This window comes from Vulpes lagopus, chromosome 13 (assembly GCF_018345385.1).
Source record: "Vulpes lagopus strain Blue_001 chromosome 13, ASM1834538v1, whole genome shotgun sequence".
NCBI classification, from domain to species: domain Eukaryota; kingdom Metazoa; phylum Chordata; class Mammalia; order Carnivora; family Canidae; genus Vulpes; species Vulpes lagopus.
Window position 1 is genome coordinate 26,911,187 of NC_054836.1, and position 22,841 is coordinate 26,934,027.

Below are 22,841 nucleotides of genomic sequence, written 5' to 3' on the forward strand. Positions count from 1 at the left end.
GATTTATAAGGTAAACATTGAAAGGTACACATTTTAAAGCATTTTTGCTTAAGTTCTCAGACACTCATTATCTTCAAAGTATTATCCAAATGTATTCTGGATAAAACATTTTAAAGTTAAAAAATGTGAAAATATCAACAAGAAGTAAGAAAAATTAAATTTCTTCTCCATAAATTTATCAAATTACTTGCTTTTCTAAACTCACATTATATTTCTAAAACATTACTTTCATTTGCATGAGTCATTAGCTTTCATAAAGAGTGCTTTTATATAAAATCTGTAAACCATAGCATTTCTTCATTATTAGCATGTACAGGCCCATTAAATCTATTATAAATGGATAGTCTACTGATTAATATTTTAATTGTAGCTTGGGGTTCTTGATGTAGATCTAGAAAATGTTAATGAAAGATTAAAAGTGTTGGTTTAGACATTTCAGAATAAATCCTTGAGCAATTATAACTTTTTAGTCATAAAAAAATACATTGAAAATTAATTTAATAAGGTATTGATAAAGTTGCTATGTTGAATACAGCAAAGGTCATAAAGAGACAATTATTAAAATTATATCTATTTTTATTACATCTATTTTTGTAGGAATTTTAATTCCAATCATTAACTTTTAAAAAGTATTCAGTTTTATCTAGTGTTGTTTTTCTTTCTAGGACTTATATTTTTATGAAAGCACAAAAATTGAAACATACACTAATTCTCAATTGCATTGTCATTCTGCATTCATGTATCTGTACTTTTGGTAACAAAGTAAAACATGGTGAAATACTGTATTTTCTTTCTTTCTTTTTTTTTTAATTTATTTATGATAGTCACACAGAGAGAGAGAGAGAGGCAGAGACACAGGCAGAGGGAGAAGCAGGCTCCATGCACCGGAAGCCGGACATGGGATTCGATCCCGGATCTACAGGATCCCGCCCTGGGCCAAAGGCAGGCACCAAACCGCTGCACCACCCAGGGATCCCTCTTAAATAATTATTTAAAAATACCTTTCCGTAAATATGAAATAAATTAAAATCTCTTTAATTCTGACATTAAATGCTATTATTTACAAGATTCTTACCAAAGTCAGCATAATTTTAGTCTAAAAATGTCTTACTTTATCTTATAGTTTAAACATGACTTAGAAAAAAAATAAACATGACTTAGGAATGCTCAGTATTTCCACTTAAAAAAACAAAATGAGTTTTGTGAACTTGAACGCTTTAAAATAGGTATCTTCAAATTAAAATATTTTCTGGGGGTGCCTGCGGGCTCAGTTGGTTAAATGTTTGCCTTAGGCTCAGGTCTTGATCTCTGGGTCCTGAGATTAAGCATGGTGTCAGGCTCTCTGCTCAGTGGGGAGTCTACTTTTCTCTCTCTCTCTCTCTCTCATAAATAAATATAAAAATATTTTTTTAAAAATTAAAATATTTTCTGGAAAAGACAAAGTGAGGTCAAATATGAGATAGGAGAGGAAAAGATTTATAACTGTAGATAATCTAGAATTATTTATATCTGAGGCAAATCCTTCAATCACATGTTTATACTTGTTGACATTACCCACTTCCCCAATAATTAATGCCATTAAGTTTTGCTTTTATTGGGACGCCTGGGTGGCTCAGTGGTTGAGCGTCTGGCTTCGACTCAGGGTTCTGGGATTGAGTCCCACATCAGGCTCCCTGAGAGGAGACTGCTTCTCCCTCTGCCTGTGTCTCTGCCTCTCTCTCTCTATGTCTCTTATGAATAAATAAATAAAATCTTTAAAAAAAAAAGTTTTTCTTTTATTTAGCATTCACTTCTCTTTTGATATTTGTAGAAGGATTTGATTTTGTGATAGTTTCTCTCTTTGCTTCTACATCAAAATAGATCAAGGTACCAAAAGAATGGAAAAATGAAACAAACATCTTCATGCTCTTTTTACATATCAGTACAGTGACCAAGTAAGCCTTCCAAGACAAAAATTTCATTATTTCTTCCATTTCATTCAGAAGTGGTACAGGTTAGAGCAACAGAAAGACTTGAGGGGAAAAAACAGCAAAACTAAATATAGTATTTTTATCATGGAAAAATGATGGCTTTAATCTCTGGAATATAGCCCAAAGCAATAAGTAAGATGCAGGGTATGTCTTCTATTAGCTTACTATTGTCTCGTCGGTAACACTGTGACTTCCTTCTAAGGCTGGAGCTACATTCTCCCGAATCCCCTTTTCTGTGTGGTTCTCAGTTAGAGTTTGCTGATGAGAAAAGCTTTCCAGAGAGACAGGAGATGGAAATGTAAGTCATTATTTTTTCAAGGTGTTTGCATCTAGGTATTTGGATAGATTAAAAAAAAAATTCACAGTGGCTTTGCAACAATTTTTTTATAATGACCTGCTTTGCTTGAGAAGTTGGTGGAGTTTTTAAAGATTCTCAAGTATTGCAGCAGCTCTAAGAAAGTTGAAAGGCCTCTGCTTGAGCCTTTAGGCTGTCTTCAATATCTACTTCCCTGACCTCCAGCAGCAGCTTTCCTGACCTCTACCTCCCCTTTCCCCACCCTCACCTCCAGCTCTTCCAAGAGTCCTCAGAGTTCTTAATTCTGCATTAAACACTTCATATCTGGATACATCAAATGGCTTCTGTTATGTTGACTGATGACTGATTCTTGATAATAAAGACACCATCACAGTAAGAATTGGGAAATACTCAGTTTATTAGGTTATGGTGAATGTCTCAAATATCAGATACATCATCTCAATATGAAAATAACAAATCACATTTCCAGGTCAATTCAGATTACCTGGATTTCTTCTTTGATATTCTCTAACAATGACAGGTAGGAGCATTCTATATGCTATTAGTTTCTTCAGTCTTTAAATAATTTTTAAAATTAGGTTCAAATCAACTTCAAGTAGTTATCTTCAACTTTTTCTGAATTAAAAATTTCATTCTTACAACAGGCTTGTGATTCACATAACTTGATATTAATGGCGTTTTGTCTGTAGTAGGAAGAGGGAAATCAAGTTTCAATGAATATTAGAAAACCATTTGACCCTTGCTCATTATTTTTTTTTTTAATTTTTATTTATTTTTGATAGTCACAGAGAGAGAGAGAGGCAGAGACATAGGCAGAGGGAGAAGCAGGCTCCATGCACCGGGAGCCCGACGTGGGATTCGATCCCAGGTCTCCAGGATCGCGCCCTGGGCCAAAGGCAGGCGCTAAACCGCTGCGCCACCCAGGGATCCCGACCCTTGCTCATTATTTGTACCTCCTTTTCTCTGATGTGACAGAAAGCTCTTGGTTCTACGTTTGCCACTGCAGACTAAATACTGTTCTCATAAAACTAAGATCTAATCCAGATCATATTTAAATATCAAAGCAGTTGTGACTAAATGGAGCTTGGATACTACATTACTCCATCTTGACAAAAGGTTGTATTCAAGAAACATCCATGCTGAATAGAAGCCAGGGCATTTCTTCCTGAAACTTTTCAGGAAAAGACTGTTTTTTCAGTGCGTGACAACATTTCTCTCCAGTCTTTTTCCTCATTTTTTTCCTTCTACTGGTCTATTCCTCTATTCAATGTAATAATCGTAATAATCGATAACCAACTTACACAATGTTTTCTCCATACTAGGCATATGTGTTACTTTAGTCCTTTAACAATCCTATGATTAGGTGTTATGAGCACTGTAGTACAGATGAAGAAACTGAAACTCAGGGGGTTTCAATACCTTGCTGAAGGTCATAGAGTGAATAAGTGGCAGGGCCAATGCTAAATGTACCTAGCAGCTGGCAGCAAGTTCTGAAACCTCTGGAAGCCTTTCATAAATCCACCTGTCCTTAGCACTTCCTTTGCCCAATTTCCCCTTTCTGTATGTCCCTAGTTTCTAGCTAGAAATTCTCGTTTTGTTGTTTCCATTGAAATTCTAGCAACTCAATCACTATCTTCCATTATTTTCCCCCCACTACCTCAGGATGCTGGAAGAAGGGCCAGGAAGGTAGGCAGGGAGGGAACAGGGAGGAGTTCAGGGAGGCGTCAGGGAGGGTTCTGTGAAACCCATAAATAGTAGTTGTTTGTTTGTTTGTTTTTCCCTAAAAAGAAATTTATTTTTACCCTCTGTTATTGCTCACCAATGAGCAATAGAGTAAAGCTCAAGTGAGAACTGCAGTCAAGAATTTGGAAGAGAAGATTATAGGAAAGTAGGACATGAGGCCCCTGAGGTATTTTTTTTGTTGTTGTTTTCCTTTTCCTTCCCCATGACCCACTGTTCTTTCCTTCCTTAATAAGACTCCAGGTAGGGTCTCAGAAGCACCATTAGTGGGGATGAAGATAATCTCAGGGAGGAGTGAGGTAGTGAAGAAATAGATAAATATAGGTTATAGAGAAGACACCTAGTTTAGTATGTCAAAGTGGATTTGAAAGCTTTTGAGGTCATAGGGTTTTCTGTGGCATAAAAATCTCAAATAAAATAAAATAATACACGTGTTTGCTGCTTTTGAATGAGGGAATTCAGGTTTTTATATTCATTGTTCTTAACAACAGTTAATCAAATGGATACTCAATAACTTTTGGTTTCCTGGTTTTCAAAACACAGTAATGTTATGAGTTTGTTTTGTTTTTGTTTTGTATGCATCCAGGCTGGACACCAGGGCAAGGAGAAGTGCAAGTGCATGTCCACTTTGCCTCTAAGCCACATTGATTCACTATCACACTTCAGAAAGAAAATTCCTTATCATTTTTCAAATTATGGTACTCCAACAGACTGATATTCAAAACCTTGGGCTTTCTGAAGTGCTAAATAGAATATAATTGCTATTTATTTATTTTTTTAAAGATTTTATTTATTTATTCATGAGAAACAGAGAGAGAGGGGGGTGGAGACACAGGCAGGGGGAGAAGCAGGCTCCATGCAGGGAGCCCGATGTGGGACTCAATCCCGGGTCTCCAGGATTATGCCCTGGGCCGAAGGCTGCGCTAAACCCCTGAGCCACCCAGGCTGCCATATAATTGCTTTTTAAATTAAAACTAATGCAGATTAACTTCAAGAAACTTTTGAGAGCTCTGCTGCCTTTTTGTTGTTGTTGTTGTTGTTGTTGTTTTTGCAAATAGCATTACCCTCATACATACTGGATTTAGGACTGATAAAATACCTTGGCTGTAGATATTTACAAATTTAAGACTGGAGACAAAATAAAATTCAGTTTAACCTTGTAAGCACAGATTTGATTACAGAAACTCTTAAAATAGATGTTTCTATAGCACTGGACTTCTAAATAAGTGTGGGGCTCTATCAGGAACTCTAAGAAAACATCTATTTTTCCTTTGTTTTCTTGATTTTTAAAATTTAAATAAATCCAAATTCTAATGATAAGAAGAGTTGTTTTTTTTTTTTTTTAATTTTTTATTGCTTTCCCTGAAATGGATTCTAATAGGGAGCAAGTAAAGAGAAAGAAATACAGTATGATGGGACACCTGGGTGGCTCAGTGGTTGAGTGTCTGCCTTTGGCTCAGGCCGTGATCCTGGTCCTGGGATCGAGTCCCACACTGGGCTCCCTTTGGGGAGCCTACTTCTCCCTCTGCCTATATGTTTCTTCCTCTCTTTCTGTGCCTCTCATGAATAAATAAAATCTTAAAAAAAAAAAAAAAGAAATACTGTATGAGAAAAGAATGAGGATAGACAAGGTTTTTTTTTTTTTTAAGATTTTATTTATTTATTTATGAGAGACAGAGAGAGAGAGAGAGAGAGAAAGAAAGGCAGAGACAGAGGCAGAGGGAGAAGTAGGCTCCATGCAGGGAGCCCAATGTGGGACTCGATCCTGGGTCTCCAGGATCCAGATCATGCCCTGGGTAGAAGGCAGTACTAAACTACTGAGCCACCAGGGCTGCCCGATAGACAAAGTTTTAATGGCACACAATCCATCCTCAAATCAATGAAGTAGTGGATTTAAAAAAAAATTGAGGGAGGAGGAAGGTAGTCTTTTAATCTAGTATTTGACCAAAATATAAATTAATGGTCTTAAGTCCATATTGGGGAATATTGGTTTTCTTTTAGCTCCAGTGCCATGAAATAAAACATTATACTTGCCAGTCATATCTATTCATTAAAATTCCTTAAGTGCACATCAAAATTTTGAATAAGATAACTATAATGATACAAAATGATATTATTTTTAGTTTCAAAGGCAAATAGTAAATCCTCCCATGTTTTTTATTTGGAAGTAAAAGAAAATAAACATAATAGGTAGGTGTCAATTGCTAAGTAGAATATCTGAGTAGACAGCAGATGTCAATATATAATATTAATTTTCTGTTTAAAATTGAAAATACCTGTACTTTCTTTTCACATTTGACTCCAGAATATCCATTGCGACAGGAGCACACATTGGGAAATACACATCTCCCTCCATAAAGACACTTCTGTTTGCAAATTGCTGCAATACACAAAGTTTTACAATTACTGTCCTTTGACACAAATGCTTGTGACATCATCTATTCTGGTGGTCTGAAGCCATTCAGCTACTCAACTATAAAATAGTCATAAGATTTTATGAACGACCAACTGCAGTCCCATTCCTGTGCAGCCACTGTGCGTGCACACACACACACACACACACACACACTCATACACATAAAAAACAAGACATTCAAAACACAACACAGTATTTTCACATTTCTATGAAGATATTAAAGCAAATAGAATTTTCATTGGCTACACTTTAAACACTAGGTATATGGTTTTATTTTCTTTAGAGAGGAGATACAAATCAGCAACATAAAATAGAATTCATAATTTGCTTTTTAATAATTTAGCAAAAGTTTAAAAAAAAATAATTTAGCAAAAGTTTAAAAGAGATAATTCAGTACTGGCCAGTGTATAGAAAAATTGACAATTTAATATACTATCATTGAACGTAATAACTTTATTAGAAACTTCCTAAAGGAATGCCTGGGTAGCTCAGAGGTTGAGTGTCTGCCTTTGGCTCAGGGCGTGATATCAGAGGCGCAGGATTGAGTCCCACATTGGGCTCCCTGAATGGAGCCTGCTTCTCCCTCTGCCTGTGTCTCTGCCTCTCTCTCTCTCTCATGAATAAATAAATAAAATCTTTAAACAACCAAAAAAAATCTTCCTAAAAATTTTTACACTACCAATTTCTTCCTTAAAATCTCTTCTCATGAAATCTAATACCTATACCTATCTCAATATACCTCAATATCGATCTATTTATCTATCATCTATCTATCTAATCTGTCAACCTACATTATCATCTATCTACCTACCGACTTATAGAGAAAATGCCTGGTAGAGTAATACTCTGTAAATGACTATAATGTTCAAAATAAGAGTAAAAATCAAGTGAATGTCATATGTATATATGTACATATAAATTATGTTACATTTAAAATTACATTTTATATGTATTACAGAACTTAATATTCCATTCAAAATTATGTTTTGAAGGACATAGAAAATGCTTTTAAGTAATACTGAGTGAAAATAAGCATAATATAAAATTGCATACAATACAGTTATTTTTCATGAGAGAGGTATCTGCTTCCAGAGCTCGTAACGAAAGCTTGTATAACTCAAGAATAATATTGTCTTTGGTATAAGTGCAACATTAAAAGGTTATGTTCTTCCCAGGGCTGGTAGGTATGGTTGGGCAGGTTGTGTAAGGCACAAAGTTCCACAGCTAAGGAAGAACTTTTCACATCACAGACATCATAGATTGAATATTTGTTACAAGAACTTTCCAGCAGATGGCAATAAGACATCTAGTTCAAGTAACGTCAATATTTAGAATTTCTGGACACTTGGAAATAAAGGATTTTGAGGAAGGGGACTTTGAAAAATTCTCAGAGAAGCTGCAAGGTACAAAATTAGAGTGCACATCTTCAGGCTGTGGTCAGAGTACTTCAATCCACACACACTAGGTCACGTCCCACATTAATGTGCTTTTAATATCTTATCATTCTCCCTCCTGGTCCACATAGACCTCTCTCCAGAATAAGCAGGCCAAATTGATGGTGATAGCTCTTTTTTCTAGCAATTTAATCACACTGACCTTCAAGCAGATCAAACTTTTGAGCAGATATTTCCGAACTAGGTACTAGCACTTAGTGAATTCTTTGATAATATTTTCTTAGGATGAAAAATGTACAAATTATAACAGCAGTTACCAAGAAAATAAAGTCAAAGAGTCATAAAAGATATATGCAGATTCTCTGGTACATGGAAAGAAGTGTGGTTCATAAAACATCAAAAAACAGTGCAAGTATTTCTAGTAAAAACACATGGTCATTTTGCAACTGTATATATTCAGTTTACAATGCACTTGGATCATCAGTTTTGAAATGATGCAATTATTGATCACTTGAAAATATTTGGGGGGATTTCCAGTTTTTCCCATTGAGTTAATTATTCAATATTTATTTATTTAAAGATTTTATTTATTTATTCATGAGAGAGAGAGAGAGAGAGGCAGGGACACAGGGAGAGGGAAAAGCAGACTCCATGCAGGAAGCCTGATGTGGAACTTGATCCCAGGACCCCAGGATCACACCCTGAGCTGAAGACAGGTGTTAAACTGCTGAGCCACCCGGGATCCCCAAGTTTTTAAATATTTTAACATGGTATTTCAAGTTTTCATAAATTTCAAAATTTCATGAAATTTGATTTTCCTCAATATCCTGACACCTCATTACGTAACATCTATGACTAAAACTAAAGGGAACTATATTAACATACTAAAGTCATAAAAGGAATTAGTTCTGGGTGGTGAAATCTGGGACAATTTAGTTTAAAAAAGTTTTTAATATGTTTTATTATTTTCATGGTTAATATGTATTTTTCTCATAATATGAAAAAATACTCAAAGTGTATATTAAGTGCATCTTTAGCACACCTGAGAGAACTTCAAAGGCAATGCACAGACTGTAATTTGGAGTTAACTCTATCATACAAAATCTTAAAATCATTTTACCATATTTTCTCCTTTTGAATGGGTGTAACAATGAATAAGATTTTCTTTATTTCTAAAACCATTTTTTGAATGGATCCACATGCTGGGATTTGCTCTTTTCTGTGATTTTTCCTCACTCTACCCTTTGTTTGATAATTGTAAAGATTCAGGTTCAAGAATGTAGACTAACAGACAAAGTTTGTAGGCTTACGTATTTGACACTGCCCTCCTTCCCAGGTGGTAGGACAATGGCATATACTGGGAGCAATACATTCACCACCATTTTTACATTTCTGAAAGCAGAGAGCTGTAAACAGAAATATAAAAAAGTTAAAAAATTAAGCCACAAAAATTCCACTAAAGGAGAGAACCAGTTAAAAGTTGATGATTTAAAGTTTTCTCGTAACATTTTGCCAAGAATATTTTTCACTGTTCTTGCTGACTCAAATAAGTTGGTTTTGATGAGTATATAACGTTCCACTGATCTAATGCGTTGTGTTTCAACTTTTCCTCAATTGTTGGATATTTAAGTTGCCTCTTATTTTTTGCTTTGATAAATACCTTATAATAGCTGATAATTTTAAATAATAATTTAAAAAAGGAAAAAAATGAATCATTTGGATGAGGAGAGCTGCTATCACCTCAAAATCTAGCCAGATTTGAAAGCAGGAGCACCCCAACTTGGAAGGTTCTGAATTGGTTGGTCTGAGACAGGGTCAAGGAATGTCATTTTTTACCCTTTCTCTTGTCTTCTAGTTAATGACAAGGAGACAGGAGTTAAAGACTTGTCATTTATGCTGGCAATCACAGTGTAGAGACTGGAAAAACACCCTCTTTCTCTGGTAATCTGAAAGAATGAATTCAGAGCGCTTGGCATTTTACTCTATTTCAAAAGGGAATCCCCTAAAGTAGGAACAAAAAACACAACACAAAAAACAAGGAAAATGTTTTTTGTAGTAAATTCTGCTTTATGTTCTCATGAGGCTTTAACATTTGAAGAGTATTCTTACCTATGTTGCATTGTTTCCCTCTCCAACCGGAAGGACAAGAGCAAATGTTTGGTCCCACGCATTTTCCTCCGTTCATGCACATGGGATCACAGATACCTTAAGGTAAAAGGAAGAAACAGCCCTGAAACAGCAATACTTTTGAGATTTAATGTGTCTGCTTTACCTGTGGTTGGCAAATACATCCAGTGGTGTCTTACTTTTTTGGCATCTCTTCCCAGCATATCCTTCACGACAGGCACACACATTATTTCTCATGCAGCGGCCACCATTCTTACAGGGAGGGTGACAGATAGCTAAAAGAACACATGGCAGCAATCTGTGAATATTACAAATTCAATTATTATATATTACATATTGCATCATGTGCTTGTTATCTATGGGGCCATAAGGCAGAGAAATGTGCTATTAAAATAAAAGATCACAACTGCAGGTGATTAAAACCATCCTTTCTAAATCATAAAATCCAATGCTCATAGCTTTAAGCAGCTAGTGAATTAGCACAATTTGAAATGTATTGATGAAGTGCTCACAACAAATGGCATCTTTGGTATTATAGTGCTTAAATTATGAATCTAATATTTCACCACTCTTATAAGTTAAGAGTGAGTGAATGATCTGAGTGGAACCAAGAAAATAAGTTAAAACCTGGCTCAAAATAAGAAATGTATCTATTCCTGCAGAAATTAGAAAAATGTCAATAATCTGTCACAGGATTTTTGGAAAATAATCTTAAGTTGACTTTTGAATAAAGGCAGAACTTTATATGTGACTTATTTCTGTGGATGCTTAGTGAAAATTCATTTTAACAATAAATCCTTGGCTTTGTTAGGAATATTTATTGGATAACCTTGACTATGCTATTACTCGTATTTTCTGTGTAAATGATTCTGCTCCATGGAATTCAAAAGTTAATGTTTATCATCTTTTACGAGAGAATTTTTATTGTTTCATGTTTCTTCCAGACATGATGATTAAATGCTTTTACTTAAAAAAAAAAAAAAAAAAAGCAATCCTGCCTGGAAATTTAAAGTTTATTTTTTCTGTAAATAATAATAAAGATCATGTTTTTTATCTCTTCTGCATCTTGTCCAGCATGTCTTAAAGACAATTGTACTGGAGCATCTGGGGGGTTCAGTCAGTTAAGCGCCCTACCTAAGAGCCTGATTTCAGCTTAGGTTGTTTCTCAGAGTCATGAGATCAGCTCTACATTGGGCTCTGCTCTGGGCATGGAGCCTGCTTAGCATTCTCTCTCTCCCTCTACCTCTGCCCTTCCTCCTATCCCTCTCTAAAAACAAAAGAAACGAAAAAATGAAAAAAAATTATTTATGATAGCTAGCCATATGCTTACAGTATGTATGTATGTCTCACTTAATCCTACAGCAACTGTCTAGTTCAAACCTGAAAGGCAGGAGGTCTGATCCTAGAGACTTTAAGTAAATTTCAAACCCATGCCAGCTACAACTTTTAGAGGCTACCTAATTCCAAACCTGCTAACATAACATATGTTCAATAGGTACATTTTAGTTCAATATTTAATAATTGAGAGATCTGCTCCTTTCCCAGTTATACAGTTGGCATATAAATATTAGAGAAGTTTTCTCACTCTTATCTTACATCTACTGCAAGGAGCATGAGAGAGATCAGCTTTTTATTGCTCTCTCACATTCTTAGTCAAAACTACATCTATAGCTCATAAATATGGGTTTAGACATAGTCGCTTGGTTTCCAAGGTTTGCCTTATCTTAGTCTTTACTAGTCTTTACTCCTCCCCTTTCACAAACTAGTTACTTAAAGGAAATCTTAATTAGAAAAACTCATCTGCCATGCCTGTATAGCTAGTACTCTAGTGATGGTTTCTTCCCTACCTCAATGGCAATGTAAGAATCCTAGCCAACCTCCAAATAAAAGAAATGAAATCACATCAAAGTATAACATGGCAAGGAAAGTATAGGTTTTAGGAATTGAATTATGACAGGTTCTGACATCTTTCTACTAAAAATCTACTCTGCATTTTGCATAAACTCAAAGATATGATGATGTAGAAAATACATTTTAAATTCCATTTACTGATACTAATTCATGACTACACCGTGAGCTTCAGGACATGCTTGTTATTCTGAAAAAACAAAACAAAACAAAACCCTGTATCATTACTATATCAGGAAAAGCATTAAAATAGCAGGCCACAAAGGGGGGAAATGATGCATCTTTAGGTCCCCATATCACCTTGCACAGTGCCGTGCATAGCTAGATTTTCATAAACATTTAATAAAACTGAAGTTGAGAGATCATGAGATAATAGCAGACATTAGCTTAGCCATAAATCAAATGCTTTTGCTGTGGGGGCAATAAAAATGACACCACTGCACACAACGGACTGCAAGAGAACTTTACTTATTTGGTTCACATTTTGATCCTATCGAACTGCACAGACAAGTGCCAAGGTCGGGAGCCTAATGTATGTTGAATAAATACAAATATTTTATATAATAACTCATACATTTCTATGATCTGGTCATTTGGTGGCCACAGGTGCAACATCACAAGAAATAGAGAAAAAAATAGCATCTTCCCTTTTGAGACTTATGTTTACTATGAATTCTGTTTATACTTTTCCCTTTTTATTTATAAGAAAAAAAGAAAGACATTAAAAACTAATTACCATTCTGACACTGTGCACCAAAGAATCCATCTGGACAGAGGCAAGTGTTTGGCTTATTACAGGAACCACCATTGAGGCAAATGGGGTCACACAAAGCTGAACAGCAGGGGGAAGAGACACCATAAAAGTTTTATTATTTAAAAAATGAAAGCTGCACTGAAGTACAAAAGAGTGCATAATGAAATATTTTATTTTTACTGCAAGTAAAACCCATAACCTACAATTAATTTGACTTTGCCAAACATAAGAGGAATGAAATAACTGGATAATAGCTTTGAAAGTTTGTTCATTAAGTTTACAAATAATACCATGCTAAGAATATGGAGGTTATCATTAGAATTCAGAATGCCCTCTGTAGGCTGAGAACATGATGGGAAACTAGAAGACATTTCAACAGCACTAAGGAATGGTCTGTAATCTACTCAAATACCTCTTTAAGTCTCCTTCCTAATCCAAATTGGAACACTCAAGTCGTTCTTTTTTTTTTTTTTTAAGGTTTTATTTATTTATTCATGAGAGACAGAGAGAGAGAGAGAAGAGAGAGAGAGAGAGAGGCAGGGGGAGGAGACACAGGCAGAGGGAGAAGTAGGCTCCATGCAGAGAGCCTGATGTGGGACTCGATCCCGGGACTCCAGGATCACACCCTGGGCCCAAGGCCATGCTAAACCACTGAGCTACCCAGGCTGCCTGGAACACTCAAGTCCTAACATTTTCAAAAGCATTCTCTGTTTTTGCTTCTTCCCTTGTCCCACTTTGAGAGGCACCCCCAATTCGATTTTTCAACCCAGACTTTACCCATCCTCCAAGGCCTACCTCAATACTATTTTCTTCCGAACTGTACATGCCAGAATGAATTTCTATCCTCTCTGCTTCCAAGGAACTGTGCATTAATTACATTGCCTATTATAATCCAACCTGTATTATAGTCTTTTTAAATAACTGTATCCTAAGTTTCCTTCACTAATGCTGTGCTACTTGAAGTCAGGGAAAACATCAAACTGATCTTTGTTTCCCCCTTGCATCATGCTTCACACATAGTTGGCAAGCTATAAACATTAAGTTAAATTTGTGAAGTCATTAGTTCACAATAGATTAGATTACACATAGATACCTGCAAACATTGCTGGCAAAGAAGTAAGCCTGATATTGTGATAAAGAAACAGAAAATGTGATGGTGTCACTTAACTCAATTGCCTGAATGTTTCGTGAAACAGAATGTCTGTGTTGTGATGAAAAAAAAAAAAAAAACTTGAAAGAGATCGAGAAGATGTAGCACAGATCCGTTTCTCTCCACTCTAAGGCAAGTGGATGATGGAAATAAAAAGCCCCCCCCCCCCAAAAAAAAAAGAAAGAAAAAGAAAGGTATTGGTTGGGATGGATAACAGTAAAGCTGAAATACACTCTATGGTCTGAGACAAGAAAAAGAACCAAGATAAGAGATAGGGTTTTAGTAAAACTTCAAATTAATCTTATCATAATAATGTTATGCTTTAAATTTGTTTTAACTAATTTATTCATTGAAATATTTCTTATTTTACCTGTACCACAAGTAGGTCCATACCAGCCAGGCTTGCACTGGCAAATATCTGGTGTAAGACATTCACCTCCATTTTCACAGTGCCTGTTACAAACCACTAAGGTCATAGAATAAAAATAAAAGCAAAGTAAATTAGTCTTGGAATTGGTTATATTATTGGCTCTTACCTAACTAGCTCATAACTGCCTATCACATTTTCTAATGAATGAGATCAGAAAGAAAAATAAAACTAATTTATTCTTTGGCTTTAAATGGTCTCTGATTCTCACATTCAGCTATTTTTTTGCTAATAGATATGGGGAAAGAAGAAAATCACTGAACTGAATGGTAAATAAGAGTTGGCTATTTGAGAAAATTATTAGTTATTAATGAAAATAATCATAGATATAAATGAAACAAGATAAACTTACATGCAAATCAACAAACTGAAATTCTTATTATCTCAAAGAAATGGTCAAGAAGAGAGTTGCTAAGAACAAACTTCTTTATCTTAGTACTGGCACCCAGGGCTCCTGGTGGTATGCAGAATGATAACTGTCATAATAAATCATGATGTACGTTCTTTAACTAGGCTCTGGGTTTATCTTAGTATTAAAGCCATCAACTATTTAAAGGAGCAGTTTCATTACATTAGGCTGCAAGAGAGTTCTGCTTACTTGTTTCACACCTTGGTCCTATAAAACCGTAAGGACAAGTGCAGAGATTTCCAGCCAAGCAGGTGCCACCATGTTGACAAGGTGGGCTACAATGTTCTGCAGAAACACATTATGTTATTAAATCAGCTATTAGGGAAAGGTCAGTTTATATTTACCAATCATAACTGCAATAAACTTTTTTGTAAGAGCAATTTATAATAAACTCAGTTCTTTTATTTTATTTTTTTTAAAAAGATTTTATTTATTTATTCATGAGAGACAGAGAGAGAGAGAGAGAGAGAGAGAGGCAGAGCCACAGGCAGAGGGAGAAGCAGGCTCCATGCAAGGAACCTGATGTGGGACTTGATCCCCGGACTCCAGGATCATGCCCTGAGCAGGAGGCAGGTGCTAAATCGCTGAGTCACCCAGCGTCCCAAACTCAGTTCTCTTTTACTATGAAATTTAATTCTGTGGGATTGACTATTCAGGTTTATACTCTAAAAACACCAGCAAATCATCAGCATGTTTTGGTTAGTTGGATGGAAATATACCATCTTAGGTTTCTTCTGAAAAGTGAGACTTAGACTTACATGTTCCTGCCCTAAAAATACAATACTCCTATATTTCCACAATTACTTTCATATGCTATCGATATTGAGTGTTCTATTAGTTCACTCTCTACTGAATTTAATTTGTTAATTTGTACCTACCCTTGACATGAAAGTATTTAATGTAACTTAGTTTATTCATAATTATTGTACCATCTATCAAAGTGTGTTCTTTAAAATGTTATATTAAAAATAACAAATGTGTTCTTTTAAAATATTAACCATTTTTAAAATGCCATTTCATAAACTCTCCAAAGATTTCAACCAAAATAATAAAATTATATGGCTATAGACATGTTTTTAAAAATCACTCTTCAGGATTCTTTTTACTATTTAGTATCTTCTAACTATTTGGATTTAGCACTTTCTTGGAGCCACATTTGGCAAGTTATTCAATAATCAGGTGTCCTTTGCTTGAAGCTAAAATATACGTAGGGATATGGCACCTTATAACTAACACATATTACTTCCGAAGACAATTTTACCAAGGACAAATAAGCTATTACTCTTTGGATGTCTAATTCTCTATTTTTAAGTTTTCAGAATCTTCAAATGAATTAGTTTTAGGGATGCCTGGGTGGCTCAGCAGTTGAACAGCTGCCTTTGGCTCAGGGCATGATCCCAGGGTCCTGGGATTGAGTCCCACATTGGGCTCCCTGCGGGGAGCCTGCTTCTCCCTCTGCCTGTGTCTCTGCTTCTCTCTCTGTGTCTCTCATGAATAAATAAATAAAATCTTTAAAAATTAAATAAATTATTTTTAATAAACATTAAAAAGCTTAGACTTCCTCACCAGCATTAATGAGCATATATTAGTATAAACACAGTAAAACTGGTTTATCTTTACAAAAAAACTTTAAAGAAGACAGTTTTATTTTGGATCTGTTATTTGATTTTTAATTTGAATTATCACCTTCATCACAGGTTGCACCCCCATGTCCCGGGGGACAGTCACAAATGTTAGGCTTGATACATTTTCCATGGTTTTTGCAATCAGGATGACATACAGCTGTGTAAAATAAAGCTCATGTTTTAGAAATGTCAATTATCAATTAACTTCATTATGTGAACTAATGAATACTATACCTACCAGTTTGGCAGTTAGAACCAGTGTAACCAGGTTTACATTTGCATATGTTTGGGGCAACACACTCCCTGCTTTTTCCACATGGGTGTCTACAAATGGCTGCAGAAATGAAGGAAAAAAAGCTGAATTGTTGATACAATATATACATGTTGCTCATAGACTTACAAGGAAGATCAAATTCTGTGAAATTTGAAAATTTTGAGGCTGCTTATTAAGCAATAACCACTGCATTTATCCATAAAATTTTTCCCTTGTATTTGTTTTACTACTAGAGTGACTGAGAAACATGACTAATATAGTCAGAAAGAAGTACCATATGTGGTAATTACTCCCATAGCAAAGCCTGACGTTGAAGGTGGCTGCTAGCCATAAACGGGATTATAGTCTTCTTTCAGAGGTCTGTAAAGTTTCAGATACTAATCAGGTAAATGTTGGTAAATGGCAGGAATAATCAGAATATAAAAGTGCAAGAGCAAGATGCTAGGAACACATCCTAAGTTTATAGGTTTGTATTCCTTAAGCTTCTTTAACTCATGATATATTCTATTAGGCATTTAACATTTTTCTGAGGTAATCTAAATGTATCTGATTGTTTTGTTTTGTTTATTAATAATATGGAGTTTTATATTATGTAAGATTTGAAAGTTATTATTATCACTATTCCTACAAAAAAAAAAAAAAGAAAGAAAACCAAAAAAACAAAGTAATTACTCTTAGTAATACTGGGAACAAAGAAATACTCCAACAAGCTCTATTGCTTAAGTTGGTCTCAAATAAATCAAAATACAAATAACACAAAACAAATAACAAAATAACAGCAACACAGAAAAGCTTCTGCAGTACCAAAGCCAACAATTTGATTTGCATCGAAGAAAACAATACTGATAATTGTGAAAAGTAAACGCTCCTTTCAAAATTACAGTGATGCCCAACTTGTTTTATTCTCAAGAGCTAGAGGAATTACAGAGAAATCTAGTTTATGCAAATAAGTGAATATGCCAGAATTAGTAATTTAAATTACTAATGGGCTAAATGCCCACCATGAGCTGAAAAGAACCCAGACCACAATGTCATTCACATCCTTATTTTGTCTCTTTAGCTGCTTAATGCTAGGCAAGTGAGCTAGCCCTCTAAGGCTCTGCCTTCCTATCTGGACAATGGGAAAAATAACACTCAATATGTGGAGTCTTTATGGATTATATGGCATACCTGACAAAGAATGTTTCTATAGAGCTTGGAACACAGAAGGTACTCAGAAAGTATTTATAATATATAGTTTTAGTACTATTTGACATTATTTAAAAAAATAACTCAGGAACACTCATGTTAATAATTTTTTGAAATATGAAGAGTATTTATACAAATAATTAACAAATACAATGAATAGAAATTGGTGAACTAAGTGGAGTAAAAAGAAAAGCATCTCTTAATTACTTAAATGTGAACCAAATAGTTTTCTTCCCATCTTCTGAAGAATTTTCATACTACCTCTGCAATTGATACCATCTCCATAATATCCAAAGGGGCAGCGTCCACATTGGAAGTGACCATCTGTGGTTGGCACACAAGAAACACCGAGAAAACAAGGTGATCCAGAACAAGTTGATATTTTCATCCATCCAGGCTTTTCTGGCAAAACAGTGATGGCTCTAGTAACTGATGAGGCATACCCATCTTTATACTGCGTGTAACTTTGGGCAGACCTGTTAATTTGAGAATTATGCCCTCCTGCCTCTGTTTGGATGGCGCTCTGTATAAAATCCTTTACTTCACCAGGGGAATGATTTGGGTTAACACTTAAAGAATTATGGTTGTTCATGGAAACTCCCAATTCCTTCAGACTGAGATTTGTACTGATAGTATGATCCACCTGTTCAAAGCCTGATATCTGATGGGAAAGAACTTTCTTTGAATTATTCATTTGAGTTGTAACTGATTTTAATGAGAAGTGTGAGATGTTACTGGGTGTGTCCAAGAACTTCTTGACAGTAGGAGGACTGTGGGTAAAGTTTGCCCCAGATGGTGAGTGATCTGTTGATGGTGGCTGAAATGCTGTATCTAAAGAACGAAAAAAAGAAAAAGAAATGTCAATCAATAACATTTATTAATATTCTGCTCTTCCCATAGTATTTAACATTAAGCAATTAATTCCTTCATTTAATGTCTATCACATGTATACCATTATACTAGGAGTTGTATAGCAATAAGAAGTCACCAATCAGTTCCTGCCTTCAAGGGATTTGTAATCTATTTGGATATGCCAGGTATATAGAATGTTAAACATTGTAAAAGTTAAAGAACAATAACTAATAATTTTATTAAGAGTTAGAAATAGCAAACAAACATTTATTGACCACTTCATATACTGAGGCTCAAAGCAAAGGAAATTACTCACAATTCATAATAATAATCTGAAGCAAAAATTTTTTAAAAGATTTTATTTATTTATTCATGAGAGACACAGAGAGAGAGAGAGAGAGAGAGAGAGAGAGAGAGAGAGGCAGAGACACAAGCAGAGGGAGAAGCAGGCTCCATGTAGGGAGCCCAACATGGGACTTGATCCCGGGTCTCCAGGATCGGGCCCTGGGCTGAAGATGGCGCTAAACCTCTGGGCCACCTGGGCTGCCCTGAAACAAATTTTAAATTACACAAACATACTATGTATAATTCTAAGCTAAGAATTTGAAATCTCAAAGAGATAAACATTTTTTTTCAAATTATAAATGATTAAATTGACTGAAGAAGAAACAGAGGAGTTGATAGAACAATTGCAAGGAAACAAAAATATTTTAAAGTCACCCCCAAAAATGATGCCAAGACAGATGATCTAATGGAAAAAAATTACCAAATTATCAAGGAAAGAATATTTTATAAAACTCTTGCAATGCACAGAAAGAGATGAAAAGTTTTATAAACAATTGATCAAGTGGTATAATCCTATCATCAATACCATTTATGAAAATACATAAGCATTTTAAATGAAATACTAGCAAATCAAATGCAGTAGTGTAATTACAGACTCTTACATCAGGATGAAATAGACTTGTATCTCTACTAATCGAATTACACATAATTGCATTATAATATTAATAAAGAGAGCAATATAAAATGTTAAAAAGTAATTTGATACAATTTTCTGTTGAAACATTCTGAAAAAGTTAGCCTAATGAAACATTAACAGAAATAACAGCAAGTAATAAATGATGCTGAAAAACCATTTGATAAAATTTGAAAACTACTTCTAATTTAAAACTAAAGAGAATTCTTAGAAAGCAACAAATAAAAGCATCCTTAACTGGGTGAAGGTTTTCTAGCAGAAACCTATCATGATATCATACTTAATGGTGAAACATGAGAAGAATTTCCATTAAAACCATTAAGAAACAATTCTCTCCCTACACACTTTGCACTGGAGGTCCCAGCCATTTCAATGAGGGCCCAAGTTTGAGAGCTGGAACTCTGCAGTCAGACTATTCAGGTTCAAATCTCTCTTCTTTTACAAACTCTATAAATCAGAACAGAACACTTAACTCATCTATGCCTCTGTAAAGATGAGTAATATCTGTTAAATGGAAATAATAACAGTTACTGTCTATAACTATTGAGAGGACTGAATGAGATAGTATATAAATAATATCTGTCTAACGCTGGTATATCATGAATACAGGATAAATCATAATTACTACTATAATAAGAAAGTAAATAAGAGTTAGAGACAAACTCACTATTGGCAAGAGGTATTACCTATTTATAAAACAAAGAAAGAGAATAAACTATAAAAACAGTGTAAATAAGAGTGTTTAGTAAGGTAATGATGCATGAATACATTAAAATCAGATAGCTTTCCTATATTGCAGTAATCAACAATGATATCTTTCAAAATAAATAAGTGTAGTGATAATCTTGCAAGATGAATAGCTAATATTGCAAAATGCAAAAGCATAAAGAAAACTAATGTAAAATGTGTAAGGTCTTTATGAAGACAATTAGAATATTTATTGTATAAATCAAGAGTTGTAAAGATAGTACTATTTAGGAAAAGAAAAGGCATTATGAAATAATGAGCTTCTTATATTTTTTAAGGTTTGAGCTGATGTTGAATGACCAGGGAGTTATAAAATGTAACTTTGAAATGGTCACTTCCAGTCATAAGCTTCTCTGAAATCATCTTAAATGTCATTTGTTCATTATACAACATGCATTATTTTTCTAGAATATAAGCCAAAGGAGTCAATGGATTAGCGAGAAAAAGAATAATCTGTAAACTGTATTGTATAATCTTTTTTTTGTGTGTGTGTGTGTGTGTGTATTGTATAATCTTAAAAAGAAAAATCCCTACGGAAAAATATGTTGGTCTTCTCGGAAATAAATGGGAGGTATTACTCATCATTAAATTTTAGCAAGATCGTTACTTACTAGAGGCATTTCCATTTGTTGACTTACCACAGCTCTCTCTTTGTATGGCATTTTTACCATTCTCTTCCTTAGTTTTACTTTTGTTAGAACTTGTCAGAACCACAGTATGTGTAGTAGATTCATGTAAAATCTGTGTTTCAACTGTGGATGTATGCATGAAAAACAGACTAAACTATTACAAAATCAAAATACTGTAAGAACATACAATAAAAATGTCACTTGGAGGGCAGCCCGGGTGGCTCAGCGGTTTAGCGCCTCCTTCAGCCAGGGGCCTGATCCTGGAGACCCGGGATCGAGTCCCACATCTGGCTCCCTGCATGGAGCCTGCTTCTCCCTCTGCCTGTGTCTCTGCCTCTCTCTCTCTCTCTCTCTGTGTCTCTCATGAATAAATAAATAAAATCTTTTAAAAAAATGTCACTTGGAATGAACACTTCACAATTTAGATTACAGAGCTAGTTTAAATGTTCCTCTTCAGCAAATCCATGCATTATGGACTGAATTGTGTTCCCCCAAATTTATTTATTTATGCTAAAGCCCTAATTCTAAATGTGACTGTATTACCTTTAAGGAGGTAATTAAGGTTAAATGAAGTAATGAGTGAGGTCCTAATTCAACAGGACTGGTGTCCTTTTAAGAAGAGGAGGAACCACAAGGAAGGTGTACAGGTGAGGACACAGTGAGAAGGTAGCCATCTGTCAGCCATGGAGAGAAGCCAGAAACCAATTCTGCTGGCACCTTGATCCTGACCTACCACCCTCCAGAACTCTGAGGAAATGAATTTCTGTTTTTTAAGTACCTTATCTGTGTTATTCTGTTATGGCAGCCCGATGTGAATAACAGATGCTCCAACGGTCTCACAGCCACCCAACCAATTTCATCCATCTGTGTTCTCCCAGAGAGTTTTGTCTTTCATGATATTGACTCCTATGTGTTTCTTTCATTTTCTAGTTAGCAACCTCAAGAATAAGAACTGTGCTGCATTTCCTTTTATAGTCAGTGACTCTGGTGGCTGTTATAAAGCTAACCAAACAATATCAACAATAAAAAAAATATTTTGTATAAGCATCTTCTTAAATACACAAATGTCTGTACAGAGTTGAGAAATTTATTAATCACTCATGTGTAATGGGACTTGGTTCAACCTGCTTTTGTCTTAAGTTCCACTTGCTACAGGTTTCATTCAGAGAATGAGTCTCTGTGAAAGGCAGATTTTAGATCACTTGAGTTCATAGAGTGAAGGGTATGATACTGTTGAGTATTTGGGACTGTGAATGGAGGGAGAAATGTGAGTGGCTGAGCTAATAGGGAACTTCCCTTACCATCCTGCATTAATATCTATTTTTCACCAAAATGGGATCTTATTCACTTAACGATACCAAAATACGGTTCTTTGACACTGTCTTCTATAAATAACTTTTCTTTTTTAAGCTTTTAAAATGTTGGCATCCACCAATTTTTGTCCTCCCTTCTCTTAGCATTCTCTTTGGGCAATTTCATCCAGGACTTATGCCGCTAAGAACTGTATCTTTACTTTAACCTTCCCTCCTGAGTGCCACTTGAAGTCACCTCAATCTCTATGTATCCATACTGAGTGCATTCTTTCCCTTCCCAAATCACTTCTTCTTTCTTAGTTTTCATGCATGTTGTGTGTCTTGGTCAGCTCAGGCTGCCATAATAAAACACCAGAGACTGAGTGTCCTACCAACAGGAATTTATTTTCTTACCACTCTGGAGGGTAGCAAGTTCAAGATCAAGATGGAGGCCCTTTTGGTCCCTGGTGAGAGTCTCTTCCTGGCTCCCAGACAGCCACCTTCTCCCTGTGTCCTCACAGGGCAGAAAGAGAGTAAGTTCTCTGGTTGTGTCCTTTTATAAGGATACTAATCCTATTGGATCCAAATCCTCCCTGATGATCTCATTTAATCTCAATGCGAATGCCAATTCTACACACTCATTT

General features: G+C 35.1%; 1 protein-coding gene across 1 annotated transcript in view; it reads right to left on the reverse strand.

Annotated features, from left to right (window-relative positions):
• Positions 1-2,703: 2,703 nt before the first annotated feature.
• Positions 2,704-22,841, reverse strand: part of VWDE (von Willebrand factor D and EGF domains) — a 73,345-nt gene continuing 53,207 nt past the window's right edge. Inside the window, exons 20-30 of the mRNA XM_041727390.1 lie at positions 17,960-18,529; positions 16,475-16,570; positions 16,298-16,393; positions 14,801-14,896; positions 14,146-14,241; positions 12,608-12,703; positions 10,143-10,238; positions 9,946-10,041; positions 9,147-9,242; positions 6,303-6,406; positions 2,704-2,969 (exon numbers count right to left, since the gene is read on the reverse strand). Of these exons, the coding sequence (XP_041583324.1) occupies positions 2,955-2,969; positions 6,303-6,406; positions 9,147-9,242; positions 9,946-10,041; positions 10,143-10,238; positions 12,608-12,703; positions 14,146-14,241; positions 14,801-14,896; positions 16,298-16,393; positions 16,475-16,570; positions 17,960-18,529 (1,457 nt within the window). The 3' untranslated portion in view covers positions 2,704-2,954. The remainder of the gene's footprint in view (positions 2,970-6,302; positions 6,407-9,146; positions 9,243-9,945; positions 10,042-10,142; positions 10,239-12,607; positions 12,704-14,145; positions 14,242-14,800; positions 14,897-16,297; positions 16,394-16,474; positions 16,571-17,959; positions 18,530-22,841) is intronic.